Source organism: Drosophila sechellia, chromosome 3R, assembly GCF_004382195.2.
Source record: "Drosophila sechellia strain sech25 chromosome 3R, ASM438219v1, whole genome shotgun sequence".
Taxonomy (NCBI): Eukaryota; Metazoa; Arthropoda; class Insecta; order Diptera; family Drosophilidae; genus Drosophila; species Drosophila sechellia.
This window is the reverse complement of record NC_045952.1, coordinates 12,592,260-12,608,372: the sequence shown is the minus strand read 5'-3', so window position 1 is coordinate 12,608,372 and position 16,113 is coordinate 12,592,260. Positions and strand designations below refer to the sequence as shown.

Below are 16,113 nucleotides of genomic sequence, written 5' to 3'. Positions count from 1 at the left end.
GACCGTATACCACGTAAGTGTGTGCCAGAGTTTCCCCATTCCAATCAGAACGCGCACACACACTGTTGCAGGCGGTGCGACAAGGAGTCCCCGTCGAATTTGAAATTCCTTGCCTTCAGTTGGGTTCCGAACGTTTATGCGCGACACGCGAAACGCAGCGAATGAAGCGAGCGAAACGCGAATTGCCGTCGCCAAAAAGCAAAAATAGTAGTGATCTATAACAGCTATCATCCATCAATTGAAAACTGGAAAACTGACCGTTTTTAATAGCTCGCATTTTGATTAATTAAGCGGGTTTCGGTTCTCGCATTCGCCGTTTCATTGGCCATCTTTAGCTAACTGAATAGCTGCCGAAAGCAATAGTGTATGTGTGAGTGATCTGTGATCTTTGCCTTTTTGTTCATACCCATTAAATATTTGTGGATTTCGTGTGATTTGTGGCGCTTTTATTTGGACTCCGGCATTCAAAATCAAATCAAAACCGCGCACACATAACAAAAACTCACAAAACGATTGCTGTGAAAACAATAAATGCGATTTAAAAGCAGTTTACATTTCTGTTTAACCGCCCAACAAAAAGGCCATTAAGTGCCATAACTGCCAATTGGCATACGAATCTTGATTAGCATAAATTACACAAAACCATTGGAGGTACGCAGACGAATCAAACGGACAGAAAAGAGAAGATATTCTCTGTTTATACACTGAATAATGTAAGTTGAAATTTATTTTAAAGCATCTGTGTTAATTGGCTATTACTAATTTTAATTTAATACCTAACGAGTGTTATAAAAACGGAATACAAAGTTCACATCCTTCATTCAAAAAACCCTTCTTGAAATTTAACTTACTTAAGAAGGATCTTATAATTATAGCTAATCAGCAATGGAGGAATTCTTCTTTAATTCTTGCTTACGAAAACGTCTTTATTTTTACATCCCCATTTGTTTGAACAACAGAAAATTAAAAAACTGGTTTCAACTCCAGTGGCGAATCATTAGACCGCTGTTAAGTGTCATTCAATGATCTATTTCAATGATTGGCGAACTGCAACTTTGTGTGAGAATAGTTACAGCTTAAATTAGACATAAGCAATATGATCTGCTATATCAATTAGCTAAGATAATGCTCGACTACAACACAATCTTTATGGATCAACAATGAAATTAGCATGGGACTAATGTTGAACATGTAAAGACTGCGTTAAGATAACGATCTAAATAAATAAACTCGTTCGCGATAGTCTATGACAAAGCTGGAGGAAGTCAATTCAGATGCATTTTCAGATTCCCAGAAGCCAACGAAGTGAAAGGATCGTAAATTTGGATTTTCGAACAAAAATTGGCAACTAAATCATTTTCGATGGTGCCATTAGCGGCTGGGCATATATCAAATTTATACTGCCGCGGGCATTGTTGTATTTATCAATAATTTAATTGAATTTTAATTTATGCGCTTGCGTTTTATATTCTGGCATTAACTGCCATAAAATATAGCAAGAAATGCCATAAATTTCAGATCAACTTTTGAGCTGTCAAAGAGCAAAGGAAAGGGGTTGTCGCCGGGGAGGTTTTGATATGAACTTGGCGTCCATTGGCAGTTGACATGAGCGCAGTTTTGTTTCGTTTAGCTCCCCTTTGAAAGACCAAGTGTCAAAAATCTTTCAGACTTCCATTTGCTTGTCCGTTATTGATGGGAGCCAGCCAAACGGCAGTCGAGTGCTAAAAGCCGTTGAAAACAGTGAAAAACTCGCTCTTGTTTCATGAATTTTTCAACACTCACTTGCAGTGCCAGTAGTTGGCATAATTACTCGCACAATTGCACTGCAGATACATATATTGCCGACTCGGGCCAACCCCAACAAAAGACTCCAGCGCAAAACTTGCGAGAACAACGGACGGCAGTCATTAACATTCGAATTAACATTAACATTAACTGGTATCACTATTCATTAGGGTCTCGACTCCTCTCCGCTCGAAACATGGCCAAAACTCTTTGGTAATGCACATAAATTAGAGCAAGGTGTAAGCAGCTGACAATGAAGGGGACGAGGGGGTTTTAGAAAGAAAGAAAAGAATTGAAATGGCTTGGCTGCAATTAGGCATCTTGAACAGACTTAATTGATCTTTTGGTTTCACTCAAAGTGGTCTTATCGTCTACAATTTGTGGTATATGTATATATGTAATATTCTCTGCGGGTATATTTATATTTTGCAAACAAAGTCTACAATTCTATAATGGTAATGGTAATACTGAAAGAAATATAAATTTTTTAATAATATTGTTAATTGTGTGCAAAATAGTTATTGGGACTAAACAATTAAAAAGAATTTTCAATTCCTAGGAAAAGCCATGGAAAATGGAAAAAAAAATCTTGATAAATAAATACACGCTTTAGTATATCTAATCGCGATATAGGTGCACAATAGTCCTTGAGCTGTTAAAACCTTGACAACCCTATCATTTTAAAACTTATCCTTGACCAGACCACTTAGTTGCCTTGCAACCCTTTGCTACACTTTCACTTCCGAGCAGAGGCCACGAATTTGTCGTTTTTCTCAAGGCACTAACAAGTGCGATTCCATAAAGCAATTAACTGCTGGCGCCACCACTAACTGGACAACAGAATGGATGACCCAGACATCCGAGAGGCCGGAGAATGGAATCCCATAGGGCCGGACCGTGTTGACAATGACACAACATGACGGCAGATTCTCGAACGCAGGAAAATATTGCAAAAAGTGCCATAAAATCATTAGGTGGAAAACAGTAAAGGCAAGTCCGTAGGGGCCATAAAAGCAGGCCAAAGGCTAGCCAATCTCATGCCCTTCCATGCCATCGGAGGAGGTCATGAGTCAAAAGCGCTGCGTGTTACCAGTGGCACAGGTTACATGATCCCTATTCCGTCCATTTGCAGTGGGTTTCTGGATGGATCTGTGTGCGTGTTTAAGCGCCTTTTAATTTATGACACTTTTATGAGACCAACAGAAACCCATAAAACTGAAATTGGCTTCAAGCATCAGGGAAAAAGGCAAAACAAAACTAGTTAAATGGCTCTGACTTTGTCTCCAGCTATGGCCCGAAAGAATATTTCGGGAATTGCATCATAAATCCTAACCCAAATTGCTTGGCGAGGCCAAGTCAAAGGTCATCGAGAGGTAGGGTTACCAGGCACCCGAATCATTATTATTCGATATCTACCAAAATATATCTTGAAAGTACGAAAATATTTGGATACAGAAATATTACATTTCTAAGTTCAGGTTATTTCTGACTAGTGCTTGTATAAGTTAGTAAGACATTCATTTTTTCCGTAACTTTGAATAAAAAGGTCAACGGCTCAGAAATAAATATTTTCTTAATTTTCTAAAGCGACATGGCAACTCTGCAACCCCCAGGCAAACTTGGATAAAACGCAAACTGCACAGCCTAACCTAATTATGCAATTTCAACACTCGCCCGCCAAGCTGACCACCAGCCCACACAGCACAATCCCAAGTAGACCAAACTGAACTGAACCCGGCATGTAGACATATCCATAACCATATTCATTCAGGTAGAGCCGGCTCCGAGAATGCAGCACGCAAGTGGAAAGTGTATCGGCGGCAGAAACAACTGGCAGGCGGATGATAAATGCCCTGGCTGCACTTTGCATCGAGCAGGTCAACGGGCCAGAAACACCGAGCCCAATAGGAAGTACAGCACTGGACTGGAGACCCATTGACCCACCATCATGGAAGTCCTGCCGTGCCCTGCGAGACGACGGCTAATTGCGTGTTAGCCAAGGACCCGACCAGCAGATAGGAGATCCTGGCGAGGTCCTGGTACTTCTCGGTAGTCGGGAACTTGGCGTCAGCAGTCTGAGCTGCTTGCTGTGTGGGTTATATGCGCTATATTTTGAGGAGATTCTGAAAACATTGAAAACCTACTAACAGAATTTCTTTAAGTACATTTTATTTCAATAAATCATTCGTTATTTTTGAATGTTGTTATTAGAAAATAGTCTGCAGATCATGTTTGTTTTTGCAAAACATTCGGTCACTGTTCTCCAATCCTTATCCGCAAATATTGTTTACCAGTGGCGCAAGATTAAATTCCTATTGCACTTCCACATAAATCATATATGGTATAATTTTTAGTCTGAATACAAAGAGTCAGTCCGATAAGCTCGCCTTATTCATGGCGATATTGCTATCAAGGCGGATTTATCCAATCGGGGCCTTGCGGAACCCACGCAAGGGAGGCGTAATCTCCGCACTTATCGGTGGGTCTTAGGGGAAGCTGTGGTGCTCGAGCTCCAACAATAAATTCTGCTGGAGAAAACTGATTTCGATACCGCATGCAGTTGAACCTTATCGTGATATTTCTCAGGCTTAAAGTTCATCTGTGGCTCGGGTCGGCGCCAAAGGCTAATAAAAAAACTTTCGAATACTCCCGAATGTACATTGGCCTTCTTCGTCATTAGGTGGCCATAATTAATTAATTAAAGGCTAGAGAAAATTAGGCGACATCTTTTCACAGTCAAGAGCGCCGATTAAATCTTGATTTTTCCACAGCAATTAATTCCCCGCGGCCCCCCTTTCTCTGCGTGTTTCTCTCTGATCTCACAAATGTAAATGTCACCCAAGAGGGAGCGAGACGTGAAGACATAAGCCGCGCCGACGCCAAGACACTTAAGAGCTTTGCTCAGGAGCCGACGGAACGAGCGGCGGAGTGGGGGCCCAATCGAGAGACACATTCGAGGCAAATTCCTCGAGAATCTGAATATGTCGGACCGCGTGCCGAAAACTTGTCACTGCCTTCGCACAGCGATAATTCTTTTGAAATCTTAAACATTTTCATAATTTTACTTAACATTCAGTATCTAAGAGTGATTAAATTTTTTTCAGTGTAGAAAATGATATCAGGGAGAAATGGGGACACTTCCTTGGCATCGTTATATCGGCGGAGATCAAATATATCCGATTGAGACGCCATCTATGCTGGCCACTAAGGATACCCGAATAAAGTTCGTTGCTTAAGTCTTTCCTTATTCACACGCTCCATGCAAAACGTACAAAAAATAGGACAACATAAGATACGGATACGCGTATCTCCCTTGTAATTAATTATAAAAAAAAATGCACAGCCAAATGTAGTATTATCAGTACCAGAGTTGCAATAAGTCCCCATTTCCGCCATCAGTACCCTGCCGAAGGGACGGTGATAAGCATTAATGCGCCTCTATCCAAAGCGATGTTTATAGACTGACACACACTAAAAATCAGCGATTGGAACAATCATTACGGAGAGGGGCTGGGGGCTCACTTATCTTTCCATATTCAAATTGAGTTCTTTTCTAGCTCTGCGTTTTTTTGTTGTTCGGCAATTTGTAAGTAGCCGTCGCACTTCAACTGCGTTTTAGTTGCCATGTCAAGTGCCTCCTTGAATTGAGTGCGGGCTGACAAAGGAGGAGGGGGGGTGGGGGCAAGTGGGGTTGGGGCAATGAAAACTGGAGCCCGGGGAGTTACTTTGATGGGTAATGCCAGCGGTTGTTAAAAAAGAGCCCCTAATGGTACTGCGATAACGAAACCAGATCGCAACTTTCGTGGCGCTAGGAAAATAACTAAACTTTTCTACATATGTAGTGCTTTGAAATACGTGAAATTTGTGATAAGAAGTCAATGCTATTTAGTCCTATTAAGTACCAACAAATTCAGATCTCTTAAGAACATTATTTATAATGTCCTATAATTATTTATATAACTTTAAAATATTATAATTCTAAATTAAAATGTGTCATGATGACTGCAAATACTCATACAACGAATTCTCCTAACTAAATTCCGCCCGATATCTCGTCAATAGCCGCACTGGCCTTTCCCAAGTTGTGATGGAAATGCGATCAAAGAACCCTGCTCATCTGAACCTCCATCCTTACTCCCTCGGCTAGATGCATTTGCGACATTAAAGACGAACCAAAGTCCATAATTACAAGCCTCAAACGACCTAAAACACTCAACAGCCGTGGGCCAAGTATGTCTTCGTCTGCCGACGACAGCTGGAAGATTCTCATAATTACGCATAAAGAAAGAAATAAACATACAAATTTGAATAAAAACGATATAACCGCAGAGACATCGCTGCCACGGCCACGGAGGTTGAGGTTGAATCCGAATCTCTGGATCTCTGAATCCGAGGCTGGCCTGGCGCACTTCGGCTTTAAGAATCGAACCACAAATCCACTTAAAATCACTACAAAAACCAATAAAGATCGCTTTCATCTTTGCCGAGAGGGAGATCCATGTACCCAGCGAGCGGGGTAGAAAGACGTCGATGATGGCGATGACGATCAATGGGAATTGTGATCATCGAGATGCAAAGTACCCGAGAGTTAGACTTCACTGGGTTCCCTTCGAGCGGGGGCAGGAGATAGTCGGAGAAAGGGGTCGGCCGGGGCGGATAAGCGGTGACGCCACTTTGAAAATTCTGGCGACATTTCCCCGACCCCGAGAACGAAGTCAATTGAAAGGTTTTTCCATGGCTGGAAAAGGATTAGAATGGAGCCGGGACAATTATCATTTGTCTGCACGTTATCAATGGGCTCGAGATGGGCCTGCGAGTGGCTCTCCTGCACTTTCTCCAGAGCCTTTCCCCCGACAGTTTTTCCAATTTCCAGGAAAGCGCGTGCCAGCCCCATTCCGTTCGATAAGCCACATAAAAACTTTATCGCCAACTCCAGCTTCAAGTTCGCAGTCGCTTTCAGATCGTGTGGATGATCACATTAACGGTCTGGCGCATGATATATAAAGCTGTTCACAAATTAAGGTCCATTAGCGCAGCAGGATGTGTCAGCGCGGATTGAAATATGCGCATGTATGCCTCCTCCGCGCTCCTCCTCCGAAAAGCCCATCCCTGCGGTTTTTGTTTTGACATCTTCTCCTACCTACCACCATGGACTGGCTTTGTGACTTACTTTCCTCGCCCTGCTTTTGTTCTCCTTCCTTTTCTGCCACCTATGCTTTGCATTTTAATGGAGTGAACCTGGTCGCTCTTTCGCTCATCGAGAACCTTTTCTTGTTTTGGCCGATTGCCAGAAACTAAGGCAAATTGCTTGATTAATGACGACTCCTGGGGTCTCCGCTTGCTTGGCGAGTGATTTGTGGTCGATCTGCGGCTCTGAATCAGGAAACTAATGGCTTAGGACTTGACGAATTGAAATCTAGAAATTATCTTCCAGTTTATAAAAGGATTTGGCTTAGTATGGCATTAAATAATGCGATTTTTAGCACATTTATGTGTTTAATATTATTTCCTAATATTCATTTGTTATGCAGTAAATAGTAAAACTGTTTCATGCTTCTATGTGTGCAATTTCATATATTTGTTATTTAATCATCGTAAAAGAAAATTATTCAGACTATTTCATCTTTTTAAGTCGCGTATTACTTGCGGACATCAATCCATTTTTCAACAATAAATTGTGAATCCCCTAGCCCTACTTGCAATTTGAGTCATCTGAATTAATCTTCTACCATTAGGAGCTATATAAACACAAACGCACACGGGGCTGAGCGATCAATTAATTCGAGCCTGTCCAGATCCTGCGATCCTTTCTCGGGGATAGACACACGGCCAGTCCATTTAATGAGCTGCTGACAATGGGCTGGACCTTCAGTGCCCACAATATCGCCTCGGTTTTCTGATTTCTTATACACTCAGCAAAATTTATATCAATTTCAAATGAATATTGAATTGTATATATTCACAAAAGTATCTGCACTAGGTGGCTTAATTTGAAAAAAGATAGATAGTTTTCTCTTAGTTAAGGAAAAATATTTAGATTTTTATATTCAAAATATAATATATTTTAAGAATGCTTATTTGCATATATTAGTTTACATCTTCCATGTCTTTTCTCTCTGTGTAAGAATAGGATAAGAAATGATATAGGATTCGGGATCGGGGTCTGGAAAAGCGGATTAGGAAAGACGAGTGGTAGAGTGCCTACCGTTCCCCGGTCTCAAGTGCGGACCTGCCTCGATTTCCCGGCTCAAGTGTGCAGGACATCATTTTTCAAGACTTACATGAAATTGACTAATTTTCGAGACAGCGCCGCTGCCGACGTCGCTGCCGGCGGCTGCGTACCGAAATGCACCTACAAATTTTTACCTGTCAGCCAAGTGCATCCCGCTCACGCTCGTGACGATTTGGTGACATTGCAGCAGTGGACGAAGGGAGCGGGAAAGAGAGGCGCGATGACGACGGACTGCCCATTGATGAAATTGACTTTTTATGTTGTTGCCGTTGACTTCTTGCCGTTCCGCTGCCAGCGCCGCGGTCGGCGTCGACGTCAGCGCCAACGGCAACGAATGAAACTGGATCTGGATATTTGGGATTAAGTTTTTGTTTACTCCGGGGCGTTTTTTAGTTTGTTTGTTCGCCTCAAGGAAGTCGGATCGTTGTGCTCTCGCTCTCCAAAATACAATTAAACAAGAGACAACGAAAATTAAGAAAACAGAGACAAAAGCACCGGAATCGGTTAAGTGCTCGTAAATGGATTAAACCGAAATTTATCGCTTTATAGGCCACATTAATCAAATGTCTTACAACAAGGCCCATAAAATGCCATATAAATAATAAACAAACGTCGTGCAAAAGTGCAATAAAACATTTCGGAGCTTGTTGCAATTAATCGGAATGCATTTGTGAAACGATTATTTATTAACGTCCATATCAATAACATAACTAGCTGTAAAGCAGAATCGTATCAAATCGAATATATCGAAATCGGAAGCTCAATCCGAATCGGTTTCAACCTCAACTTGAACTGAGCTGCTTGCGTGGCCCATTAATCATTCTAAAAACGAGCTGCGATCGCGAATTTTTCGGCCATAAATCATGGGCATCTTACTGAGTGATGGCGATGTAAGTTTACTCCAAGTTTTTCACGTTTTTGTTAATATGCCACCGAACTTGTGCTACAACTTCTTTTTTGGGCTGGCATATCGTGTTCCGAACTTGATGTAGCCTTTCAATCATAAAAACTACTTTTTAAATGGGCAGTTTGTTAATGACAAATAGTAAAAATAATATACTTGAGTCCCACTATAAGAAATATTATAATTCTTAAAGTATTTTTTTTTTAACTAATGGTTTTACTTTATTTTTGATTAATATAAGATTGTGAGTATGTATAGTATGTGTACATATGTGAGTATGGTATTATTTAGTTTCCAGAAATGTGTAAATACTTCATAAAGGCTCTACTTTAGTTTCCCTAGATACCGCTGAATAGTTGATCAGTTTCTTAAAGTTGATTCGAATCCCATCGACATTAATAACTTTTTAATCTACTTGCATCAATTAGTTGTAGTAAAACGACTACCCTGAAATGAAATGAGCCTCGACAGGCGGCAAACTTAAATGGCTTAGCGATTAGGCCAAAACAAAATCCAAAATCGAAACAAGCCGCCAGCTTGGAGAAGGATCCGCGGAGCGGGAGTGGGAAGAAAGGGGCAGTAGAAAGCACGGTGAGAGCCAGGAATAGCGAAGATCAATGAATGAATGAGTCAAGTGGAGGTGGCTGAAGTGGCGAGGAGTGGTGAGCAGTGGTGGTGAGTGGAAAACAGGATCCGCCACTTGACGGCAGAGCGCCAGCTTAAGAGCGGGATGAAAACAAGATACAAGCACTCAAAGCGCCGCTCATCCTCGTCCTCCACTTAACCGCCGGGCCCCCTCCACCATGGGTTCCTTCTTCTCATCCTGGTTCTGACTCCTCGGCCTTTGTTTTGTTTGTTGTTTTGCGCGGCCATTCCCGCTCAAGTGGTTTTCTCTGTTTGTTTTTGTTCCTTCATTTGCGGTGACAAATTATTAACGTTATACTTGGTATAGCTATAGGTTTCGGTATCCTCTTTTGATTCACGTCTGCTCTACACTTGAAATAAATTCATTCATATTTACAAATAAAAAATATTCGATTTATCTCAAAGAAAATATGATTCGTATGAACTTATTTTGTTGAAAGAATCTTACACTTCTCATAATTTTTGGTATGTACATATATATTAACATTTTAGCTCTTTTCCGACAATAACTTCGCTAAGTGCACTTTTTTAAATTGATTTTTTATGGCTGTTAATTTGAATTCCTCGCCTCCTTTGGGGGATTTCGCGGCTTGTCCCTTTTGCTGATCGCTTTTTAATAAGCGCCAAGCGTCCTCTCCTCCACTTGCCCATTGGTATCCCATACGTCATGATCCCTTTGATCCGTACTAAAGGTAAGAACCCCTCTCATCGCTTTGCCTTCGACCGGCTTGTTGACAATTTTTCGTGTGGTCGCCGCCTCCTTTGATCTCGCTCTGCAACTTCCAATCCGACTTTGACTCCATCGCCATCGCATCTCTCACTCGGCGCTCCTTTGATCGAGTGATCTTCTGAAGGGAGCGACGTCATTATGCACGCGTGGTCAACCCTTTGATTGCCACCGTCGCGCCGTCCCTTTCGCATCCAGGCTCCGCTGGAATTTGGGTAGTTGCAGCCGAAAATGATGCACCGATACTCACCTATCCCCTCTTCCTCCCCTCCCCTCCCTTCTATGCACGCAATTAATTTGTTTTGACAGTTGCGTGTTGAGTCTTAAATATTATTGCTCATACGTCACGTTGCACTCGATCAATCAGATGGATTATCCCAGTTTGATTTTGCTTTGGGAAATTAAAGCTAACGTTAATAAATTAATTGGTAAAAAATATAGCAACTAAATAGCTATATATTTTAAAATTATATACTTTATAACAATGTTAATATACACAACAAAAGGATAAGAATGATTATGAGAACTAATAAGAAAAATTTAAATTGTACACAAATACTTCCATTTAAAACAATAATACATATTATAAGCATTACATCATTAGAAGAAACTAGAGATAGGTACTAAAGGTACCATCGAATAGTCTTATACTAAATCTAAGTTGCCGACGGCATTTTAATCCATTGCAGTAAATTCTTGGCCAACAACTTGCCTGCCAGCAATTACATTCAACTGCATTTAACATTTTTTAATTTCATGAATATTGCCAAACTTAGCCATTCCGAATACCCCGCCCCTTAAGTGGCCATCTGTTTGCAAGTAAAATTTATTTGCGGCCCCCTCGAGGCAATGTGAATGAAAAAAATTAAAAATTTCATACATCATCGCATTAAATTTGTGGGATAAGATAAAGACGTCAAATGTTTTCCCCCCTTTTTTCGATTTTTTTGTTGCTGACTGTAAAGGCAATTTAAAAATATATTGGAATATATATCCGCATAAATAAAAATATGCAATTGGCGCCTTAATTGAAAGCGATGTGAAGCACAGATTTCGATGATCGCCGTCGAGTTACGTTATTGTTTTTTTTATATTTTACCCGCGCTGTTGATTCTTTGGCTGTTGAACTTTTCTGAAATAGGAATACAAATGTAAGTGTATGTGGGGGAAAACAGCCAACGCCACTTGAAAACATTTCCCTCATTTGGTGCAAAAATGTTGAATGAACAATGAAAAACTGTGGTGAAATAAAAAGCAATTGTTTTGCTGAATTTACTATTTTGCAATAGTACCTTTAAATTGTTATTAGATGTATACCTATTTCACTGCTTCTTCATGAAATCAAATATATGCGTGCTTCCCAATTTTTTTATTTCAAAGTATGTACCCAGTGCCTTCAAATGACACTTTATGGCATGTCCCTCCATCCCTCCATCTCCCCCCAGAAATCGAAGTGCCTACGCACCAGATAAGTGCTGCGAAGCCAAAGATACAGATGCACAAACTCACGGATGCCCGAGATACACGAGCAGTGTGGAGATGCAAGACGCTGAGAGCGCCAATAACTCGAGTTGCCAACTCGAAAGGGCGCAGTCCGGGAAAACGAGTTCCAACGTGGAGGAGGGGGCAACGTTCGGAGCAGGCGTGTTGAGCAGCCGCAGGAGCTGCAGCAAGTACCGAATCCAAAATGGCTGCCAAGCAAGGGGAGTTGCCCAAGTGGCAGAGCATCCAATGGCAGTCCCTGAAGGAAAGAGATGGAACAGGGAGTCGGGAAAGGGATTTAAAGGGATGTAAGGGCAGATGATCTCTGAAAGATGTCCTACCTTAAATGGTCGTTACTTTTAAGTTATTAACAACATAATATTCTGCGAAGTTAAAGCAGTACATTTAGTTAAAATGTAATAAATTTACATTACGCACATTTTTATTATATATTTTATTTATATATTTTAAATATATTTTTTAATTAGAACATTATTTTGAACATAAAGTTTATATATGTTTGTCCTTTATGCTTTCAGTCCACATCGGATCAGCAGTCGACTCGCGACTATCCCCACTTCAGCGGCGACTATCAGAACGTGACGCTGTCGGCAGCCCCTGCATCCACATCCGCATCCGCTTCTGCCACCCACGACGCCGCCGTCAAGATGTACCACAGTAGCGCCGTTGCGGCATACACGGACCTGGCTGCCGCCGGTAGTGCGGCTAGCGCCGGAGTCGGAGTCGGTGTGTCCGGCTATCACCAGCAGGCGGTAAACGCTCCCGTGTACGTGCCATCCAACCGACAGTACAACCACGTGGCCGCGCATTTCGGAAGCGCTGCGGCGCAGAATGCCTGGACCACGGAAGGATTCGGATCGGCGCATGCACAGTTCTACTCGCCAAACGCCGCCGTGATGATGGGCTCGTGGCGCAGTGCCTACGATCCGTCGGGCTTCCAAAGATCCTCGCCCTACGAGAGCGCCATGGACTTCCAGTTTGGCGAGGGACGCGAGTGCGTCAATTGCGGTGCCATATCGACGCCGTTGTGGCGACGGGATGGAACCGGACACTATCTGTGCAACGCCTGCGGACTGTACCACAAGATGAACGGAATGAACCGGCCGCTGATCAAGCCTAGCAAGCGCCTGGTGAGTGCAGTGAGTAGACCCCGTCCATAATCACAAGATTCAAGTGCTAATATGCGTTCTCCTCACCTTAGACTGCCACCCGGAGGATGGGCTTGTGCTGCACCAACTGCGGCACTCGGACCACCACACTTTGGAGGCGCAACAACGATGGCGAACCCGTGTGCAATGCCTGTGGACTGTACTACAAGTTGCACGGTGTTAACAGACCACTGGCCATGAGGAAGGATGGCATTCAGACCAGGAAGCGAAAGCCCAAGAAAACCGGCAGCGGTTCGGCGGGAGGAGCGGGCGCGGGATCCGGAACAGGCTCCACTTTGGAGGCCATCAAGGAGTGCAAGGAGGAGCATGGTAAGTGGAGCATGAGAGGAAGCAGTGTAGATTTCCCCAGACACTCACTCATCACCTTTTGCCCATCTACAGATCTCAAACCCTCGCTCAGCTTGGAGCGCCATAGCCTCAGTAAGCTGCACACGGATATGAAGAGCAGCACCAGCAGTAGTAGCACCTTGATGGGACATCACAGCGCGCAGCAGCAGCAGCAGCAACAGCAGCAACAACAGCAACAGCAGCAGCAGCAATCGGCACACCAACAATGCTTTCCTCTTTACGGACAGGCGACGACGCAGCAGCAGCACCAGCAACATGGCCACAGCATGACTCCATCCTCTGGACAGGCACAGCTCAGTGCCCGCCAGCTCCACGGAGCGGCAGGAACGCAGCTCTACACGCCCGGCAGCAGTTCCGGCGGAGGCAGTGCGTCTGCCTACACATCGCACAGTGCGGAGACGCCGGCCCTGAGCAACGGAACTCCCTCGCCCCATTACCAGCACCACCATCACCTCGGCGGATCCCATGGACACCATGTGACGGCAGCGGCGGCACATCATCATTTCCATGCCGCTGCCGCTGTCGCCGCCTACGGGGTCAAGACAGAGGCGAGTGCCACCAATTACGACTACGTGAACAATTGCTACTTTGGAGGAACCTTCGGTGCGCTCGGAGGAGCTGCTACCACAACGGCCATGGCAGGCGGAGCCGCCAGTGAACTGGCTGGCTACCATCACCAGCACAACGTCATCCAGGCAGCCAAACTGATGGCCACCTCGTAAGGTTAGAACTCTGGGCTCTGGACACTGGCTCTGTGATGTGATCTCCTTCCTCCTCCAAAACTGCACCCTCACTTGAAGCCTTCCTTGGAATCATGGCATTGAAAAGACTTTAGACATTAGTACTACTCGGCCTCGTTTGCAATTTCGTTTAATTAAGTTTAGCTAATTGTGTGCCTTTCTGAAACGTATTTTCGGAATAGCTTAATTCTAGCTAAGTACCATGAATTAGCTTAGTTTAATTGAATTTCGGGTCGCAAGTGGGACTTTTCTAGTTTAAGAGCTGCCTGAATGGCACTTAGTTTTTATGTCTTGTAAATAACTAATAGCAATTCTTGTTGTACAAATCTACGTCTATATGTATGTGCTTATCCATCAAGTTTTATGTGTGTGTACAGATATTGATATCGCTTCGTTTATAGTGTAGTTCCATTTAGGTCTTTATCATAAACATTATCTTGTTCAAGTAGCTTAAATATTTTATGTGTATTCCGCACTTCCCCAACAACCCACTTAATAGAACATTTAGCAGTAGGCCTATGTAGAAGTCTAGAATTAATATCGTAGCTCTGATCCCATTCAATATGAACGCTAAATAAAGATTGTATTAAACTATGCATTGAGTTTAGTATTACTTCTTTGTGGATTTGATATATAAAACATTTTAGTCTGCATATCAAAACTGAATACACTGAAAATTCAAATCGCTTTTGGTCAAAATTGTATAGTCCGTCCTATTCTACTGACGAAGTAGTTTTATCATATCTGTGAGCTTTTAACAGAGGTTAAGTTGGAAAAAAGCGTTGCCTACTTTCAAGCGCGGCTTCACTTTACCTTACATATTTACTTTACATATGAATGCTACTTAACAGCACTGAAGCCATTTTACAACGTAATAAATATTTGTATGCCGCCAGCGAAAATATTTAAATCTCCAAGTGAACTGCAAATCAGTATAATAGTGTTTTTGTTACCGTTGCCAATTTGCTTATATATTTTCACAATAATCACTAACGGGCTAGTTGGTCAATGTCAGAGTGTCCAAATGTACCATAAGCCAGGTGATAAGCAACCAAATCACACAGGCGTGATCTGCCTGCCAAGGTGCCAATTTAACAAGCCCAATCGAAGCTATTGACCTCTTGGCGCCAATTGCACGTGATCAGGTGCGGATTAGCCAAAAGCCATGGGAAAGCCCATGCAATTATTTGTTTTCTTTGCTTTTATGACATTGCTAAAAATATATATACCGCAAAAAGTGATGGAGACGGGTGATTGCATCACTTGCTCCGGCAAGCTGGCAGTATTGAGAAAAAACCAGGAATGCACCGACAAGTGTGAAAATAAACGCCAATAAAACATAAATACAAAAAAAATCAATAGCGAACATTAAACTCGTTTGTTTGGCGTTTAAAGAAAATAAAACGCTGGTTAATCAATCAAGCCGAACGTTGCGCAATCACAGGCTTCACGAGTGGGACAACTTCTGCCGGTTCGACAGCTGTTCAATCTCGGCTGGATTTTGTTTATATTGTTTTTATGGGCTAGTCGGTAAGGAAGCAGCTTCAATTTAAGATATCGCAATCCGCAGACACGAATTTTGGTAATTTCCGCACGCAACTCGTAAGCGAAAAAATCCGAGAGAGATGAACATGGAAGATATTTTGGATATTCGGTTATTGTCACAGCATGCAACATTGAAACCTTGAGGGAGAAAGATTATAAAAATAATTATTATTCACATAACAGTTGAATTTGCATATTCATGTTTTCGTAAACTGCGGCAATTAAGTGACTTCCCTAATGACAAATGGGTTTTGGAGATGCAAGCGTGAGAAAAGGTAAAAATACAACATTTTGAACTTTGTTTTTTATTTCTAAATTTAAGGTCTACAAAAGAGCCAATGAAAATGAATGCTATTTATTGTCACGCAATGTTTTTTCATGGCTCAATTAGGAGTGGGCCACCTCTAGGCTAAGTATTCTATCATGGATAAAACATTGCATAATCAGGGAGCATATATGGTTTTTCTTTTTTGGATTTTTTGCTTGTTTTGTTTGACTTCTATCATTAATTGGGG

At 42.4% G+C, this 16,113-nt stretch overlaps 1 protein-coding gene across 3 annotated transcripts; it reads left to right on the top strand.

Annotated features, from left to right (window-relative positions):
- The first annotated feature begins 120 nt into the window (after positions 1-120).
- Positions 121-14,647, top strand: LOC6606175 (GATA-binding factor A). Of its 3 annotated transcripts, none has more exons than XM_032720564.1 (4): positions 121-713; positions 12,315-12,935; positions 12,998-13,274; positions 13,347-14,647. In XM_032720564.1, exons 2-4 carry the CDS (start codon positions 12,444-12,446, stop codon positions 14,033-14,035), a joined length of 1,458 nt encoding a protein of 485 aa, XP_032576455.1. In that variant the 5' UTR covers positions 121-713; positions 12,315-12,443; the 3' UTR covers positions 14,036-14,647. The 3 variants fall into 3 exon arrangements, with proteins under 3 accessions (XP_032576455.1, XP_032576454.1, XP_032576453.1); XM_032720563.1 differs by lacking the exon at positions 121-713 and adding an exon at positions 8,409-8,907 and having other exon boundaries at positions 12,315-12,926; XM_032720562.1 differs by lacking the exon at positions 121-713 and adding an exon at positions 8,409-8,907.
- Positions 14,648-16,113: the final 1,466 nt, after the last annotated feature.

Coding starts and splice junctions, on each gene's coding strand:
- LOC6606175 (XM_032720562.1), top strand. CDS start 8,881: ATGGGCATCTTACTGAGTGATGGCGAT. Junction 12,936..12,997: donor GCAAGCGCCTGGTGAGTGCA/GTGAGTAGACCC, acceptor TCCTCACCTTAG/ACTGCCACCCGGAGGATGGG. Junction 13,275..13,346: donor GGAGTGCAAGGAGGAGCATG/GTAAGTGGAGCA, acceptor GCCCATCTACAG/ATCTCAAACCCTCGCTCAGC.